The 16,919-nt window shown below is 39.8% G+C and overlaps 1 protein-coding gene across 4 annotated transcripts in view; it reads right to left on the bottom strand.

The window, feature by feature from the left end:
- The window catches only part of LOC311008713 (uncharacterized protein), a 42,603-nt gene that overhangs the window by 13,127 nt on the left and 12,557 nt on the right, over positions 1-16,919 (bottom strand). The window contains exons 1-7 of one of the 4 annotated variants that reach the window (XM_084002541.1): positions 5,208-5,360; positions 3,123-3,658; positions 2,807-2,998; positions 2,592-2,687; positions 2,147-2,279; positions 1,879-2,046; positions 656-1,774 (exon numbers count right to left, since the gene is read on the bottom strand). The exons of the other annotated variants lie outside the window; for them this stretch is intronic. Of the exons in view, the coding sequence (XP_083858667.1) occupies positions 1,731-1,774; positions 1,879-2,046; positions 2,147-2,279; positions 2,592-2,687; positions 2,807-2,998; positions 3,123-3,656 (1,167 nt within the window). The 5' untranslated portion in view covers positions 3,657-3,658; positions 5,208-5,360 and the 3' untranslated portion in view covers positions 656-1,730. Of the gene's footprint in view, positions 1-655; positions 1,775-1,878; positions 2,047-2,146; positions 2,280-2,591; positions 2,688-2,806; positions 2,999-3,122; positions 3,659-5,207; positions 5,361-16,919 lie in introns of those variants that run through there. 4 annotated transcript variants of the gene reach the window in all.

A 16,919-nucleotide genomic window follows, 5' to 3' on the forward strand; every position in this document is an offset into this window, starting at 1 on the left:
ATAGAAAACTAATAGAAAAAATAATCGATACGAAGACAAACCTGTTGATGAGAATTGTTTTTTGTGATTTGACTCACCAAGATGAGCAAGACGCCGCGTCACTTCCGGCGACCATCTTTGTTGTTGCCGGAAAAAGTAGCGAAACCGTAAACGTCATCCGCTCCACGGAATATAACGTATTCTTCAGTCGGTAGACATTTAGGGAAATATCTGAAACAGCGGGTAAGTGTTATCGGATTATATTTGTTTGGTTTGTAATAAAACAATAGCTGTCAAGTACGCAGAAGTCGCACATCTAAACATAAGTAAAGTAACGTGAAATAACTAACTACGCAACGTCCTGGCTAGCATAGCAACGGGTTAGCTAGCCGTGTGTGATGTGTAACCTTCAACGTGTAAACACTCGTTTAAAATTATTTTTAGAGCATATTTAGCGCAGCTTTACTCTAGACGACGGACCTAAACTCGACCTGCTAGCTAGATAGCTAGCTAGTTGCCTGGGCAACTGAGCTAGCTGAAGTAAATTAACAATAAGTAAGCTAGCTACGTTGTTTTGATTAGCCAGTGACATTGATGTATTCATTATACTATTTCATGTCGTGTACAGTTCAGGTTCTGCACCTGTCGACAATATCTAATTGCATTGAGACAGTCAGACATTTTGCATAAAATATTTATTTAAAAAAAATATGTAATGAAGTATGAATTACATAATGCAATGTGCAAAAAACAGTTTCACCAATTATTTGGTATCATATAACATTCTTTATGAGCAGCAACTGCTCATTTTCATGTGTGCTTGCACATAAACATGTCAGCCGATGAAGGCGTCATTGTAAAAGTATAGTTGAATTATCCATATGTACATTCACGCAGAGAGAATAAAGTCATAATAATAATAAAAACACAAGACAAACACATTTCTGCCATTTTCTAGGATCATTTTGAGTGACAGAAGAAGGGAAAGTTTCTCTGCTTGTCTTGTGTAGTGACATACACACGAAAATATTTAAGGTCCTTCATGAGGGCACATGAAATAATAATACCAGGTTAACAAAAGCATTACATCTCATCTGGATTTGTTATATATGCATTGTTGAAATTTAGCAAGATATCTATTCCTGACATCACAGTTCAACAATAAAAAATAATTTAATGAGTCCAGTGGTTATTGTGGAATTATAAAGTCATGAGGTGTTTACATGACAGAAGAAATGTCAGTTTAAAAGATAACCAGACCCCCCAAACCCCAAATTTGTGTAGATCATGATATCTACTGGTGAAAGCAAGGTAGTGATTCAATTGATTTGTATTTAATGTTTGATTGCTCTTAGTGGTTCTAATTCTTATAGTGCTTCTAATTTGCATCACGTTCTCGCTCATTCAAAGATTGCTTTTCACCAAGGAAAGAGTCATTAAAGGACAGAAATCCAGCCGTCCTATGGGTACAAAACAAACAAAGCTGCATTCCACATTAAATGTAAAAACTAACTAAACTAAATTTTAACTTGTTTCTTTCAGAGCCTTCACAAATGCTGTAGAAGAGTGATCACCCTCCACCACTCCTACTTTCACCTGCAGTAAGTTGATGCTAAATCTTGCATGATCCTATTAATATTGGTTGCACTGTTTATAGTAAACTTATTGTGAGATGTTTCTGTTCAGTAGAACACATATACAAACAGGTAATTAGAGTTTTCTTGTTTTGGCTCATGGGGGTTTCAGTTTCCTCACAGAATAGACAGACCCAGCAGAACGACAGTGATCAGCAGAGCTATAGGGGACGATAGGAGAACAAAAAAAAAAAGATTTATTAAGTATTGTTCAAACACACTTTTTGGAAAACGTTGCTCTCTTACGATAAAAACCCTGGCTTACCTTGTGTCAGAGATTGCTGTAGTCTAATGGCGTGGTCAGTGGTAGAAGGGACAGTGGTGGTGGGGGTGGTGGTGGTGGAAATCTGGTTGGCGATGGTGGCGTTAGTATTTCCAAGGTCTACAACACTGCCCTGTAATTGGGCGGTGGGGCTTCCCAGAGAGCCAGAAGCTGAGAGTGCAAGCAGAAGACATAACGTTAATTGATATTCTTAAGCACATCGGAAGATTGACTGTGTGTTTGTGTTTGTGTGTCCAATCTGTTGACTTACTACTGTTGAAAGTTCCAGTGGTGATTGAGAGCGAGGCAGCTGATGCCCGGGTACTTGGGTCTGGTACAGTGGCGGCAAATGTACACTGGATTCTCCTTCCAATAACACGGCCCCTCACAGAGTTCACGTTCAGCTGCAGAGCAAAACCCACATGACCATGAAGATGGTATTTATTTCAGTAGTCTATTTATATGAAAATACTATTTGACATGTAGAACAAACACAATTTAAAACATAAGTAAACTATAGACATGCAAATTAGCTTCATAATCAGACCACAGCTTTGTCTAGTGCTATTCATATCAATATTCTTTACACACATTTGTGTAGTACAGTGTTAGTAGCAGCTGCATCATACACAACAGCCAGCTATCTAAGACTATTTGATACTCATTGAGTTTTTATTCTTTTTTTAAGTACCACCATAACCCTGAGTTGAACTCACCTCAGTCACAGTCAGCACGCCGTTGTTGAGGCGAGTGCTAAAGAATCGGACCACACCATTGTCATTTGCACAGACGTAGGTTGGGTCATTACCTCCCTGTGGTGCAAAACCAGAAATGGTTAATACCCTGTTTACACAGACAACTTCAAACACACTATGTGAATGGCCCTGGGTAAGTCTTAATGGTACTTTGTGAGTGACAGAACTTGACATACCAGTGTGTTGTCAGTTGACACGGTGGCAGCAATGTAGCCGTCTGAATCTCCTGAGAGCTCAAACATGAAGTTGTTGCCGTTTATTTGCTCGGTAGAAATAAAGAAACATGAGCCTGGGGATGCGGGGTCACAGCCAGCGGGCTCGGCTCCACAGAGCTTTTGGGTCCCACATTGTGTCCTAGAAACGGTTGTCTGCAAGGGAGATTGGAAACTTTTAAGCAGGTAGGAATTGTGCCCTCTGATATTGTTCACCATCAATACATGTGGATTTTGTTCTATTCTATTTCACTATGCGCTAGTTTTTGGCATCACTCACCTGAAGTGGTTCCACAACAACCACGACAATTGTTGTTGTTGTTGGAGTTGTAGTTGTCATGTTTCCAGGTGTGGACATTGTAGTTGTCATGTTTCCAGGTGTGGACATTGTAGTTGTCATGTTTCCTGGTGTGGACATTGTAGTTGTCATGTTTCCAGGTGTGGACATTGTAGTTGTCATGTTTCCAGGTGTGGACATTGTAGTTGTCATGTTTCCTGGTGTGGACATTGTAGTTGTCATGTTTCCAGGTGTGGAAATTGTAGTTGTCATGTTTCCTGGTGTGGACATTGTAGTTGTCATGTTTCCAGTTGTGGACATTGTAGTTGTCATGTTTCCAGGTGTGGACATTGTAGTTGTCATGTTTCCTGGTGTGGACATTGTAGTTGTCATGTTTCCTGGTGTGGACATTGTAGTTGTCATGTTGCTTCCTGTTGTTGTTGTTGTTGTGTTGGTGGTGTTTGTCTGGGCGTAGGTGCCCACAGATATCCAGGACAGCGTCACAAATAGGACGGTGAGGACCAGTTTATTGTCCATGCCTGGAGTGGGTAAGATTATTCCGTTAAATAATGTAAATGGAAATTTCATCATTCGGGTAGTTGTGTCAGTCAGGGATTGTATCGGGTGAGTTCAGACAGATCAATAACGGTTAAACACCCAACAAACACAATATATAAGTGATTAAGTAATAAGTAATTTGCAATACTTTTACAAACATACAGTGGTATTTTGATGCTCTTTGGACAGGACTTGAGACTTGTTGCGATGGTGCGAGTTATGATCTGCCATTTTGACATGTCAAGTAAACACAAGTGTAATTCATACCAATAATTATGGCCCTGTTCCATTTAGGTGAGCCATGGCCTTGTCATTGTGCTCAATGGAATTGCGCTAAATAGAACAGCACCATCATTTATTTCATCTGTCTGTCTTTATCATGCAATTATATGTCAACATGGCTGCTGTGAAGATGGCCTATTTCACGTGGTCATAAGATTCATTGCGAGTGCACGATAATCATTATGGAGCGAAGACATCAGCCACTGTTTATTCCATCCCCGCCTCCAAGTCAACCAGACAAGCCAGCGAGTGTTGACAGAGTAGAACGCGTACAGGGAGGGTTGAGCTCACGCTCTTCACAGCCCTGCGCTCGAGGGCTCTCATTTTTGTACGCAAAGCAGAAATGCTCTTTCACTCTGTGGGCTCATATCACATGTTTGCACTTGGTTATGCTGATTATAAGGCGAGCGAGGAGGACGAGGAGCAAGTGTCATTGATTAATACCACAGGTGGATGAAGGTAGCACAATTAAAAAAAACACTGTTACAAGTTAAAGTTCATAATATTATTCTTGTAAAAGTGTACGTCTATATAATCTAGAAGTATATTTATATTGTTTAAAAGTATGCAGCAAACTATGCAAATGTGTTCTTTAGTTGTTATATTATTATATATTGTAATATTAAATTATTATTGATGCAGACCATGCTGGAAATCAAGGACCATGCTGGAAATCAAGGACCATGCTGGAAATAAGTGTTATACTTTTGCATGTTATCCTTTTGGATTTCCGTTTTATGTGTTTTTGATCCATAAATAAATAAATAAAGAAGTAAATCAAAAGTAACACGTCTGGTGCATTTAAATGTTGTAGCTGGCTCCAATAGTACATATTTCCCTCTGTAATGTAGTGGATTAGAAAGTCGCATTTAAGTTGTACTTGAGTACAGCATTTGAGTAATTAGACTTAGTTTCTTTCCGTGGGACCAATGCGTTCCCAAAAAAAGGGGTGCTGGTCCGCCAACCTCAGAAATTTCGAAAAGTTAGTCTCATAGATGTTACTAAAGAAGATCGTTAATGATGGCACCCTTAATAATGAAAAACAAAATCCAATTTTATCCAATTTGGAACTATTAATATATCATAGGTGAAGGTAATTAGTTAATAATTATTTCCGATAATTTAAATAACTGAATTTGCAAATGAAACCTAAATTTGAAGTGAAAGCTATTCATGAAACACCGTGTATTCCTCCACAAGTCATAGATATCAATACCAAAAGATATCAAAAATGGTGTTTAAGCCTACCTGTGGATGATTGTCACCTGTTCCAAAGATGCTTGGAGTTGGATTCAGAAGCAAAAAGCTGTGCAGTTTGTTGAAATGAAGAGCTGGTGTAGTTTTAGTGTCAGATGCGGCTTTCAGGTGGACTGCTTGATGTCCGTTTGTTCTTTGCAGGTTCCCAGGTAGAGTTCTGACACCTATTCAAACATTGTCACTATTTATATGAAGGGGTTGGGAAGAGTCAGAACTTCTGACATCATGGATGATGCTTCTAGAGGGTGGGGCTGGGAATATGGGTTTAAGGGTGTGTGTGTTGGAAACCACACATGGATTTTGCCATGTCATTGCATATTTAACCCTCTTTGTCTCTGCTCGGGTTCAGCTTCTAAACGCATTACTTCCTTGAGGACTCACAATGCTCGTAACCTACATGACTGACATGATGACGACAGGGAAACAAACGCTATTTTAGCTGTTTACCGTAGCTTCATGGCTGGGTCCATTATTAAGTAGCACAATTTGGGTCATGGAAAACAACATCTTAATTGTGGTGATAAAATATTTGTAAATAATGTGTAATATGAAATGTTACATTTTAAGCTTGAGACATACTTAATATGTCTTCAGAAATTTCAGTGAGTTTAGGCTGTAATCCAGATGTGGGAATACTGTGATTTCTAACTTTAATTAAAAGAAATCTTATCTTATCTCTTCTCCGTAAAGCTGCCTGATCTGCCATGGAGCCCACACTGTCACTAGATACATTCCTTGAATAAACATTATGCTAGCAGACGCATCTAATGCATTTGAAGGATATATCCAGGATATCAAACTGATATCATACTAAAACAATTTATTTTAGATAGAAGCTAAAGTTTACAGACAGCGTAAAGATGAACTGCATGAAAACACTGTTCCTGCAAGGCCTCTATATTCACTGTTCGAATCATTAAAAAGCAAAAGCAGCATTTGTATACATACCGTATACCTTGACTTGCTAACATACTTTATTAATGTGGACGTCCTTCTTTGATAAGATTTTAATAAATCAGGAAATATAAATATTTTTTATCCCCCTTTTTTAAATCAGGCTCTATTTTTCTATTTTTTCTTTTACAATAATCCCGATAATGAAAATTCACCACAATTCATTGTGAGTGTTTTTGTTGTTGTTTTTTTTTAAATCTGCAATAAAATCCTATGTTGTCCCATCCCTACTGAAGACCTTAACCACGTTTCTGTGAAGTGCTAATTCAAGTGAAGGGGGTTTGCCCGGATGTTAGAAACATCTATAGACCAGCTGTTCTCCCTGAAGTGACGAGCCTTGCCAACTTTGTAACTGAGGGCAACAATATTGTCAAAATACTTATCATTGGTTGACGATTTAACATTGTTTTGTTTATGATTATAGTGAAATTACATTCAAGATTGTGAATGCTTCACAGATAGTTAAGCACAAACAAGATAAAGGAACAGACAATGGTATGGACTGTGAGTCACGTTGTGCCACGCAAGCCGCGGTCATATCCTTGAAGTGTCAAACCTGTTTGGTTGGCAGGTCAGCTAAATAAGAGGGCGCAAGGCCGTTAATGCGTTTTTTGGTAACGCATTGGTCCAACGGAAAGAAACTAAGTATAATTACTCAAATGCTGTACTCAAGTACAACTTAAATGCGACTTTCTAATCCACTACATTACGGAGGGAAATATGTAGGCCTATGGTTTCGTTGGCCTGTTGATACCTTAGATCTCTACCTCGCCTCACCTCTACATTGAATGGCTTTAGAAGTAAAATTAAAAGCATATTAAAAGAAATGCCTTTGTCATTGTTTGAAATCATCAAATCATCTTTCCGGTGAAGTGACAAAGTATAGTGGGCAAAGAAAGTATATTTTTAGAAGCTACACACACTTTCCAATGACGTAGCAGTTACAACACACCACGCCTTTTGGTTTTACCCGTCGATTTCTGCGCTTCATCAAACTTGCGCTTGATTCACCGCATGGCTATGTGCTGAGACAAATCACAAGACTGAGCTTCATAACGCAATTCCTTCTCTATAAAACAAGTTTACCTGCCAGTGCTCCAGATGTCAGCAGGAGAGAAATGCCTTTTAAGTGATATGACAACAAGGTTAGATGTGTGCATTTTTTCACATACAGTACATGCTAGTTATATCTTGAACTAATCAGTTCAAACACAATTTAAATGACAGAAGAGGCATCTTAATTTTGTCTTTGGTGAGGCCCAACATCACTGCTGGCATGTCGGTGAAATACTGATATGTAAATGAGGCGTAAGTAAATTATAACAAAGGGAAACATGGCTGAGTTGGGTCTAAAATCAGCTGGTTTGCCCTAAAACCTGCTGGAATTCAAAATGGTGCTAAATATATATATATAGTTAACGCAAATTCCAATTATTGCCTTGCAGCTCTGCTGAGCTTTTTAGCCTCTTTTTAGAATAAAACCCTGAATATCTTTACATACATGTAAATGGCTATGCACTTCGCATCTGCTGCAATTTTAAGAGCTGGGAATTTGGAGGTGGCTCTGGATCTGTCACCTTGTTTAGATGTTTTGGGATTTTTGCTTGCCCCCTATTGGTAATAATAATGTAAAAGGCTTTAATTAATCTGCAAAAAGCAAACTATCATTATAAATTGATCAAGAAATGCAAATAATAATAATGCAAATGTATGTATAAGATGCTGTGACTTACCATTGAGGATCCGGATGCACTGACTCACATTCATGTCTTTGGAGGGAATCCCAGAATCAAGGTTACAACAATCAAACCAGTATGGAGACTTACTTCAGCTTCTTTTGAGTTTTTCCTCTGATCGTTAACAATCGCACTGCAGCCTGCTGAAGGATTTTGTTCTGCTCCACGAGAACATGTAAATTTGCAGACAGTGATGTTTGCATGAAGGACGGCAAAGCGAGATAGAAATCTGCTCAGTGCAAACAATTCTCTCCTCTCTGTTCATAACCTTTTTTGTCCCATTTTAATATAAATATATATTTATATCGTTTTTTTTACTGCCTGACAATAACCTTATTTAAACCATATATAGCCTCAGCCTATAATACTTATTTTTCCTGATATTTGCATAATTCTAACAAAATTATATTTATATTATATTTGTTGGGGTTGTAGCAGGAGCAGATTTGGTTATCAACAGTTAACTATCAATATCAATATGATTATCGGTATTAATAATTAAATTTAATATATTATCATGATATAATCATTAATAAACGGGGCACCACCCTGGGATCAGGGAAAAGATAACCTAAAACTGTATTCAGTCTCAATATAAAGGTTTTATACTCACATGCCAATCATCGTGATCATTGGCATGGAAGCATAAAAACAATCTAACAATTAAGAAGGGCGTGAAATTCAAGCACTAGCCTTCACAACCTGCTGTTATCCAGTGACATATACACAACAAGCACAAGAGACCGCTAGTTATAATATAATAAGATTTATTAAAATCAGTAATAATGATCACAATCAATAACACTGCAATTAACAAAGCCTTATTACCTAACTACCTAACACACAAAACTAAGCTAAACAGAAGGAGAGACACACGTGGAGTGTGTTTGTGTGCGTATGTGTGTGTGTGTGTCGAGAGAGGGAGAGATGGCTATGTGCGGCCACCAGATGGAGCTATTCCTCACAGCGTTCAGGGGCGGAGCCACTGACGTCCGATTGGGTAACGAGAGAGAGAGAGAGAGGTGGAGCTATTCCTCGCAGCGTTCAGGGGCGGAGCCACTGACGTCCGATGGAGTAGAGAGAGAGAGAGAGAGCCGTATGTAGCCACCAGATGTAGCTATGTCCCTAGCGACCGCCGGGAACAGCTGGCCATAGGACTTGGTGTGCGGCGTGTGTGTGTGTGTGTGTGTGTGTGTGTGTGTGTTAGCGGGACACAAACAAAGAGAGAGAGAATGCGCGAGCGATATTCTGAGGCACAGAAAACGTGCCGCTATCACCCGGGCGCGCGTGAATGAACTGGCGTTTATTCCAGAGACCGGTCTTTTAACTGATAGTAGAGGCTTTCTGAGCTCGCGAATATGGCGGAGGTTAGTCGCAAACACTGTTACAGAAATCAACCCAGCTGCGTGGGTACACGATCAGCATTCACATACAGCAGCACATGAACCAACGGACTCGGCGATCCGCAATCAGAACTTAAAACACATTAACAAGAATTACAAGCATGTCCTACACTATCGAATCTCTGCTTCTGCCCAGACAAATAGCCTCTTACTTTTGTCGATGTGAGATGCGTCGATGTGAGGGTTTCGTCCCGTGCAGGGATGGCGTTCCTTGACGCTGGCAACGGACGGTAGTTCGTGGGCGCTCGTTCAGCGCCGGATCCACTTGGTTGAAGAAAACCGTTAGTAATTCTTCCTTCTGCAGGGAAATGATGAACAATCGCGGGGCTCGGCGATTTAGTCAGCTGATTTCAGACAAAGACGGGTCGAGTTATCCGTTCTGCTGGCAGCTGGGATGAAGAAAGTTTTCTTCTTACCGCGGGGAACGGGAGAGTCGCGCTGTCGCGGTGGTCTCCTCGGGATCCAAAATGATAAACAAAAGAAAAATAAAACGAGTAGAGAAAAAGAGGGGTAAAACAGTCTGTTGCTCATCCAGCGAGTTTGGGGGAAAGACTGCGGCCTAGGACAAAGGAAAACGCTGCAGACGTAATCTTCACCTCCTGGCGTAACGCGAGTTACTTTGGAGAGAGAAAGTTTTTCTGGTGGCCGCGGGATTTATAGCTCACGGCTGGTCCGGGGGACCCCCTGGAGTCCCATGCAGTTGCCAGCCAATAGGGCACCAGTTGTGTGACGTCAGATCTCGCGACCAGGTGGAGGTGACACTAAAATGGTGGTTGTAGTTTTTTTATCTCCTTTGTCCCATTGTCTGGCCGCATTGTGTAGGCTTTGTAGGCCACATTGTGTAGTCCTAACGGTTAGGTCCCAACATATTTCTTGAGTGTTGCCTTCTGAACATTGATATGTTACAAGATACTGTTTAATTATTACCCTCCCATCATTTAAAAAAGAGCCAAATTTGAAATAAAGAGCAGTGTTTCCCCTAGAATTTTTTTCAGGCCCGGTGGTACCCACCGAAAAAACCCTAAACAGACAAGACGCGTGGGATGGTGTATTGGTGCAGTTGGATTAAGTCAGGTGGCACAGTAAGCAGTCTGCAATTCTGCAATTATTATATTTGCATTCAACATTTTTGTTCAACCAGAGAGTATTCAAGGTTTTCAAGGATTAAAGGAGAGAGTGACTTATTAAGGTGCCGGTTGATGGAAATGATCCAAAATTAGGGGCTGGAAAAATATGGCTGGAAAATGAGGAGCATCACATTAATAGCTACAGATACTTTTATACGTTATAAAACATTATAACGACATATGAGTGCATATATTGTCTTATTTTATCAAGTAAAATATAAGTTATAGGTTTACTCACGGCCTAATAGTTCATAGAAATTCAGGTAGAAATAGGTTAACTCAGAGTTCCACAGCTTATCAAAAAACAATCCTTATTTTATTAGGCTGCCTATGGCTTGATGTTGTTTTTAAGGAGCGCCGTCTCTGCATATATTTCTCGACAACGCTCGACCTGCATCAGCGAATGTGCGCACGAGCGGATCTGTGCGAGCAGGCAGCGCGAGGAGAGCGGATTTTGGACGGAGACACAGCAGCATTTTTCTTATAAATGCACCGGTCCGGTTCCGGTACCGGTCCGGTTCCGCTCACACCACGAGTCTGAAGAGTGCAACAGCTTATCAAAATACAGTGTCAACTTTCCGTGTTTTCAAAGTAGAAAGCGGCATCGTGGTGGTTTAACGAGGCAGCGCGGCATCAGAACAACATCAAGCGCATAAAGTACGCGAAGAAGAACGTCCCGCCAGGCCTGTACAATGGTAGGGGAAACACTGAAAGAGTGTTAATATAGTAGTAACTATTTGTTTTGTATGGATATCGTCGAGTAATGTCCAGAGAATTGCAATTTGCAAATGCTGTTCTGCCCTGCAAGTATTTACTGACTATGAACCCTATAGTTTGTTTTAAGGACAGTGATGCAATTGAATAGGAACCAGTTTGACTTTTGTTAGGAAATGCATTTGGAACATGGAGTCTGTGACGGGACGAGCAGCCCGTCACGGCAGCAATGCGCTACCTTCATTAAAAGACTCTGTGTTTATGCTTATGTTGCTGTATTTTTCATTCCATTTGCTATTTCATATGTAGCAAATAACCACGCTACACTTTGTTTTCATTTCGCATGTATTGTTATTTTTATAGGGATCCGAACGTTAATAAAGTAAAAGTAAATATTGTTTAGGCTGCTGGGGTTGATTTGACTCTGTCATTGATTAGCATTAAATCAAATCTGATTTGTCCATGAGTTTTAGACTGATTACAAGTCTTTACAGATTAATATATATAAATATACAGAGGGGTAATTTCACTGCCTCGTGTAGTTGTGCTGAAGCACCCCTGTCAAACGGGCAGCTTGGTTTCTACCAATTAGGGTAATCAGTGCAGGGCCTATTTAAGGCCAGGTGTTCATGGAGACAAGAGGGCTGGTGGAAAACAGGTGACTGTCCAGCAGTGGCGTGGCCACCGGGGTGGCTGGGGGTGGCACCGGCTACCCCTGGAATATGATTGGCCACCCTGCCTGCCCCCCCACCAGAGCTGCGGGGCTGCCAGGCCAAGGAGACCTGCCGCTAGGCAAAAAAAAAATCAATACGCTAAAAATAAGCCACCAACCAATTCATTCATAAATCAATAATCATTTACATTAGGAGCACCTCCACGCAGCACAGTAGACTTGCTCCGCAAGACGCGCAGCCACAACAATCCTCGCCGCGCGCTCACGCGCTTGATGTTGTTCTGATGCCGCTCTGCCTCGTCAAACCACTGCGATGTCCCTTTCTACTTTGAAAACACGGAAAGTTGACACTGTATTTTGATAAGCTGTTGCACTCTTCAGACTCGTGGTGTGAGCGGAACCGGACCGGTACCGGAAAATGCCGCTGTGTGTCTCCGTCCAAAATCCGCTTTCCTCGCGCTGCCTGCTCGCACAGATCGGCTCGTGCGCACATTCGCTGATGCAGGTCGAGTGTTGTCGATAAATATATGCAGAGACGGCGCTCCTTAAAAACAACATCAAGCCATAGGCAGCCTAATAAAATAAGGATTGTTTTTGATAAGCTGTGGAACTCTGAGTTAACCTATTTCTACCTGAATTTCTATGAACTATTAGGCTGTTGAGTAAACCTATAACTTATATTTTACTTGATAAAATAAGACAATATATGCACTCATATGTCGTTAGTTAATAGTTAATAGTGTTTTACAGTATCTGTAGCTATTAATGTGATGCTCCTCATTTTCAAGCCATATTTTTCCGGCCCCTAATTTTGGATCATTTCCATCAACCGGCACCTTAATAAGTCACTCTCTCCTTGAATCCTTGAAAACCTTGAATACACTCTGGTTGAACAAAAATGTTATAGGGAGAGAGAAAAACAGCAGGATAAAAAGGACTCAAAATATTGAGACCTTTTTTTTTTTACAGGCTGCAGATAACGGTGATCAAGGTATCAGTCACTGCATCCTGAATCAGTCACACTCAGACTCAAATACCACCTCTGCCACAATTAGGCTGGACTGTGGAATGGGCAATTTTTATTTAATCAGAATTATTATTTCAATTCTTTTTTATTACTTTACGTCTATTTTAATACTCTTTATTGTTGATGAGAGGAAGTATGGTTGTTGTTTTTATGAGCTAAGTTGAATCTATCTATCTGTCTATCAATCAAATAGGAAGGAATAGACTAGTAGCCTATAGCATAAGAAGTTTAAATGAACTGAACAGGATATGTCCACAATGTCAAGAAAGGCAGCAGGATGTCTTTAAAATTGATCACATTTGAATAAGTATTAAAAGTCCAGTTGATGCTATACTTGTATTGACATTTTGAGTAACTGATACAACATTTCCCAGGAACTTTGCATAATGATGAGGTTGAGGGCCCATCATCTGCAATTCAGCATTCTGCAGGTAGGCTAAATATTTAGCCTATATTTAAGTCATAATGGATAACCCTAAGCAATTAAATAAAAAGTGTGTTTAAATAACTTATTGATGCAATAATTGAATATTTCTTTGTGTGATCAGACACCTCCCCTAGTGATCAGTTGGATCACGAAGATGCGAGCCAACAGGAGTCTCCTAGTCAAAGCTGATGTAATTCTCACATTAATGGCACATGTACAGGCAGACTAGTGCTTTGGTGTGTAGTGAGACTGATTTGTTTAAGGCAAGGCAAGGCAAGGCAACTTTATTTGTATAGCACATTTCATACACAAGGCAGACTCAAAGTGCTTCACATCATAAAACAAAGTGAGAAGAAAAAAGAAAAGAAAAATAGAAGAATTAAAAGAAAATAATACAAATTTTAAAAATGCATTTCAGAAAGAAAATAGAATAAAAACATATTTGCAATAGTTAAAAACAGTGCAGACATTAAAAGATTTAGCAGAAAGCTATGGTGAACATTAAAGTTTTCAGTCTAGTTTTAAAAGTGGTCAGAGTTGGGGCAAGTCTTACATCTTCAGGAAGTTTATTCCAGCCATTTGTTGCATAGTGACTAAATGATGCTCTCCCGTGATTGTTGTTTACTCTGGGAATCACTAACAGATTGGTCTCAGAAGATCTTAGTGGTCTAGAAGGCTTATGTAGTGGGAGCATATCAGTGATATACTTCGGTCCTAGACCATGTAGTGATTTATATGTGAGCAGGAGGATTTTGAAATCAATCCTCTGACATACAGGGAGCCAATGTAAGGATTTAAGAATTGGTGTAATGTGCTCACATTTTTTGGTCTTTGTAAGAACTCTAGCAGCAGCGTTCTGAACAAGCTGTAGCTGCCTGACAGTTTTTTTCGGAAGACCTGCAAGGAGACCATTACAGTAGTCTAGCCTACTAGTAATAAAGGCATGTACAAGTTTTTCTAAGTCTTGAGCTGACATGAGCCCTCTAAGTCTTGCTACATTTTTGAGGTGATAGTAGGCTGATTTTGTTACTGATTTAATGTGACTGTCGAAATGTAAATCAGAATCCATAATAACCCCAAAATTTCTGGCTTTGTTTGAGGTTTTCTGGGACAGAGAGTGAAGGTGTTGAATTACTTTAAACCTTTCTTTTTTTAGCACCAAAAACAATTATCTCAGTTTTGTCCTCATTTAGTTGTAGGAAGTTTTGGCACATCCAGTCTTTGACTTGCTCAATGCACTGGCACAGAAGATCTATGGGGCGATAGTCGTTTGGTGATAGTGCTACATAGATTTGGGTGTCATCGGCATAGCAATGATGGTCAATGTTATTATTTTGCATGATTTGTCCTAGTGGGAGCATGTAGATGTTGAATAAAGTTGGCCCCAAGATTGAACCTTGGGGGACTCCACACGTTACATTGGTAGGTTCTGATACAAAGTCGCCAATGGAAACAAAATAGTTCCTATCTTGTAGATATGACTTGAACCAGTTTAAGACTGTGCCTGAGAGCCCCACCCAGTTTTCCAACCTGTCCAAGAGTATTGAGTGGTCGACAGTGTCAAATGCAGCACTGAGGTCTAATAGCATTAATATTGAAGTTTTGCCAGAGTCTGTGTTAAGACGGATGTCATTTACAACTTTAATAAGGGCCGTCTCGGTGCTATGAAAAGGTCGAAATCCTGACTGGAAGTTGTTGTGGCAGCCAGTTGAAGCCAGGAAGTGATTTAGTTGTTGGAGGACAACTTTCTCAATTATTTTACTTATGAAGTGTAGATTTTAAATTGGTCTGTAGTTGTTGATAATAGAGGCATCTAGGCTCCGCTTTTTTAGAAGAGGTTTAATGACTGCAGTTTTGAAGGCCTTTGGGAAATTGCCTGATTGAATGGAGTTATTAACTATTTGCAATACGTCTATTGATAGGCAGTCAAAAACATTCTTAAAAAAGTTGGTAGGTAAAGCATCAAGGCAGCAGGTGGATGATTTTAGATTTGTCACCGTTTCCACTAGAGTTTTAGAGTCTATGGCATTAAAGCTTGCCATCATTGCTGTGTTACTTTTGCCTGAACAGGGTGGTGATCCAACTTTTTTGTTTGAGATATTGATGGCGCGTCTGATGCCTTCAATTTTATTAGTATAAAAGAATGCAAACTCATTGCATTTCTGCGTGGAGTGGAGTTTAGCTGGTATTTGTGTTGGTCAGTCTGTCAACAGTTGCAAATAGGGTTCTCGCCTTATTAGTGTTGTTGTTTATGATATTGGAGAAGTATGTTTCTCTCGCACTTTTTAAGACTAAATTGTAGGCCCGGAGGCTCTCTTTATAGATGTCATGGTGAATATGAAGTTTAGTACTCCGCCAGATTCGTTCAGCCTTCCTGCACTCTCTTCTCTGGGCTGTCACAACAGCAGCTTTTCTCCAGGGTGCCTTTTGCTTACCAGAAATTGTTTTAACCGTAGCAGGTGCAATGACATCTATGACATTCAGAATTTTGGAATTAAAGATGTTTACAAGATCATCAGCATGACATGGGTTTAGAGGTGGTAACGAGGAGATGGCATTTTTAAAGAGTACATTGGCATGTTCATTGATGTACCGCTTTTTGACCTTATTTGATTCTGTTTGTGTGTCAGGAATGAAAGAAATATTAAAGAAAACACAGAAGTGATCAGACAATGAAGGATCAGTCACAAAAACATCAGAAACATTGAGACCTTTTGTGATAATCAGGTCCAGGGTGTGTCCCTTACAATGAGTAGCCTCTTTCACATGTTGAGAAAGGTCAAATGTGTCTAGAATATTACAAAGTTCTTTTGCACCCTTGTCATTCAAATCATCAATATGAAAATTAAAGTCACCAGTTATAACTAGGCAGTCAAAATCAGTGGAGATGCTAGACAATAATTCAGTAAAATCATCGAAAAAATTTGACGAATATTTAGGTGGCCTGTAAATAATTAACAGGAGAACTCTGGGAGAGCATTTCAACACAGCACAAAGATATTCGAATGATGGAAAAACACCAAGGGACATCTGTTTCCCCTGAAATGTATTTTTAAATATAGCAGCAACCCCTCCACCTCTTTTCCCAGATCTACAAACATCAATAAAATTATAGTTGGGGGGTGCTGTCTCGATCAGAATGCTTGCACTGTTATTTTGTTCTAGCCATGTTTCAGTTAAAAACATAAAATCAAGTTTAGAAGTGGTAATAAAATCATTGACTAAAAATGATTTGTTATTAAGAGACCTTACATTTAGCAGACCCATCCTGATGGTGTTATTGACAAGTGTATTTGTATTATTTGTGTTTGTGTCTAAGATCAAGACCAAAGGCTAATCTAAAGTTTTCTAACATGGTGGTTTCTGTCTCTGTAAGTTAACAAAGACGTAAGCTTAGATACCAGTGAAAATTATAACTCAGCCTACTGTTTAATATGATCTAAGACTGTGGGGTTATTAAAAAAAAATGTAATTTCAGTGTGCCACCCTTCCACAGTCTGTGCCCCTAGCTTGCCCCCCCAAGAAAAAAATTCTAGACACGCCACTGCTGTCCAGGCTCGGTTCTCTGCACATGGGAATCTCAACCTCAAGTGACAAAACTTAGGTATATGTTGTTGTTTTTTGACTATCATGTCAGTTTTG

The sequence above is a fragment of the Eutrigla gurnardus genome (genome assembly GCF_963514095.1).
Source record: "Eutrigla gurnardus genome assembly, chromosome: 23".
In the NCBI taxonomy this organism is placed as follows: Eukaryota; Metazoa; Chordata; class Actinopteri; order Perciformes; family Triglidae; genus Eutrigla; species Eutrigla gurnardus.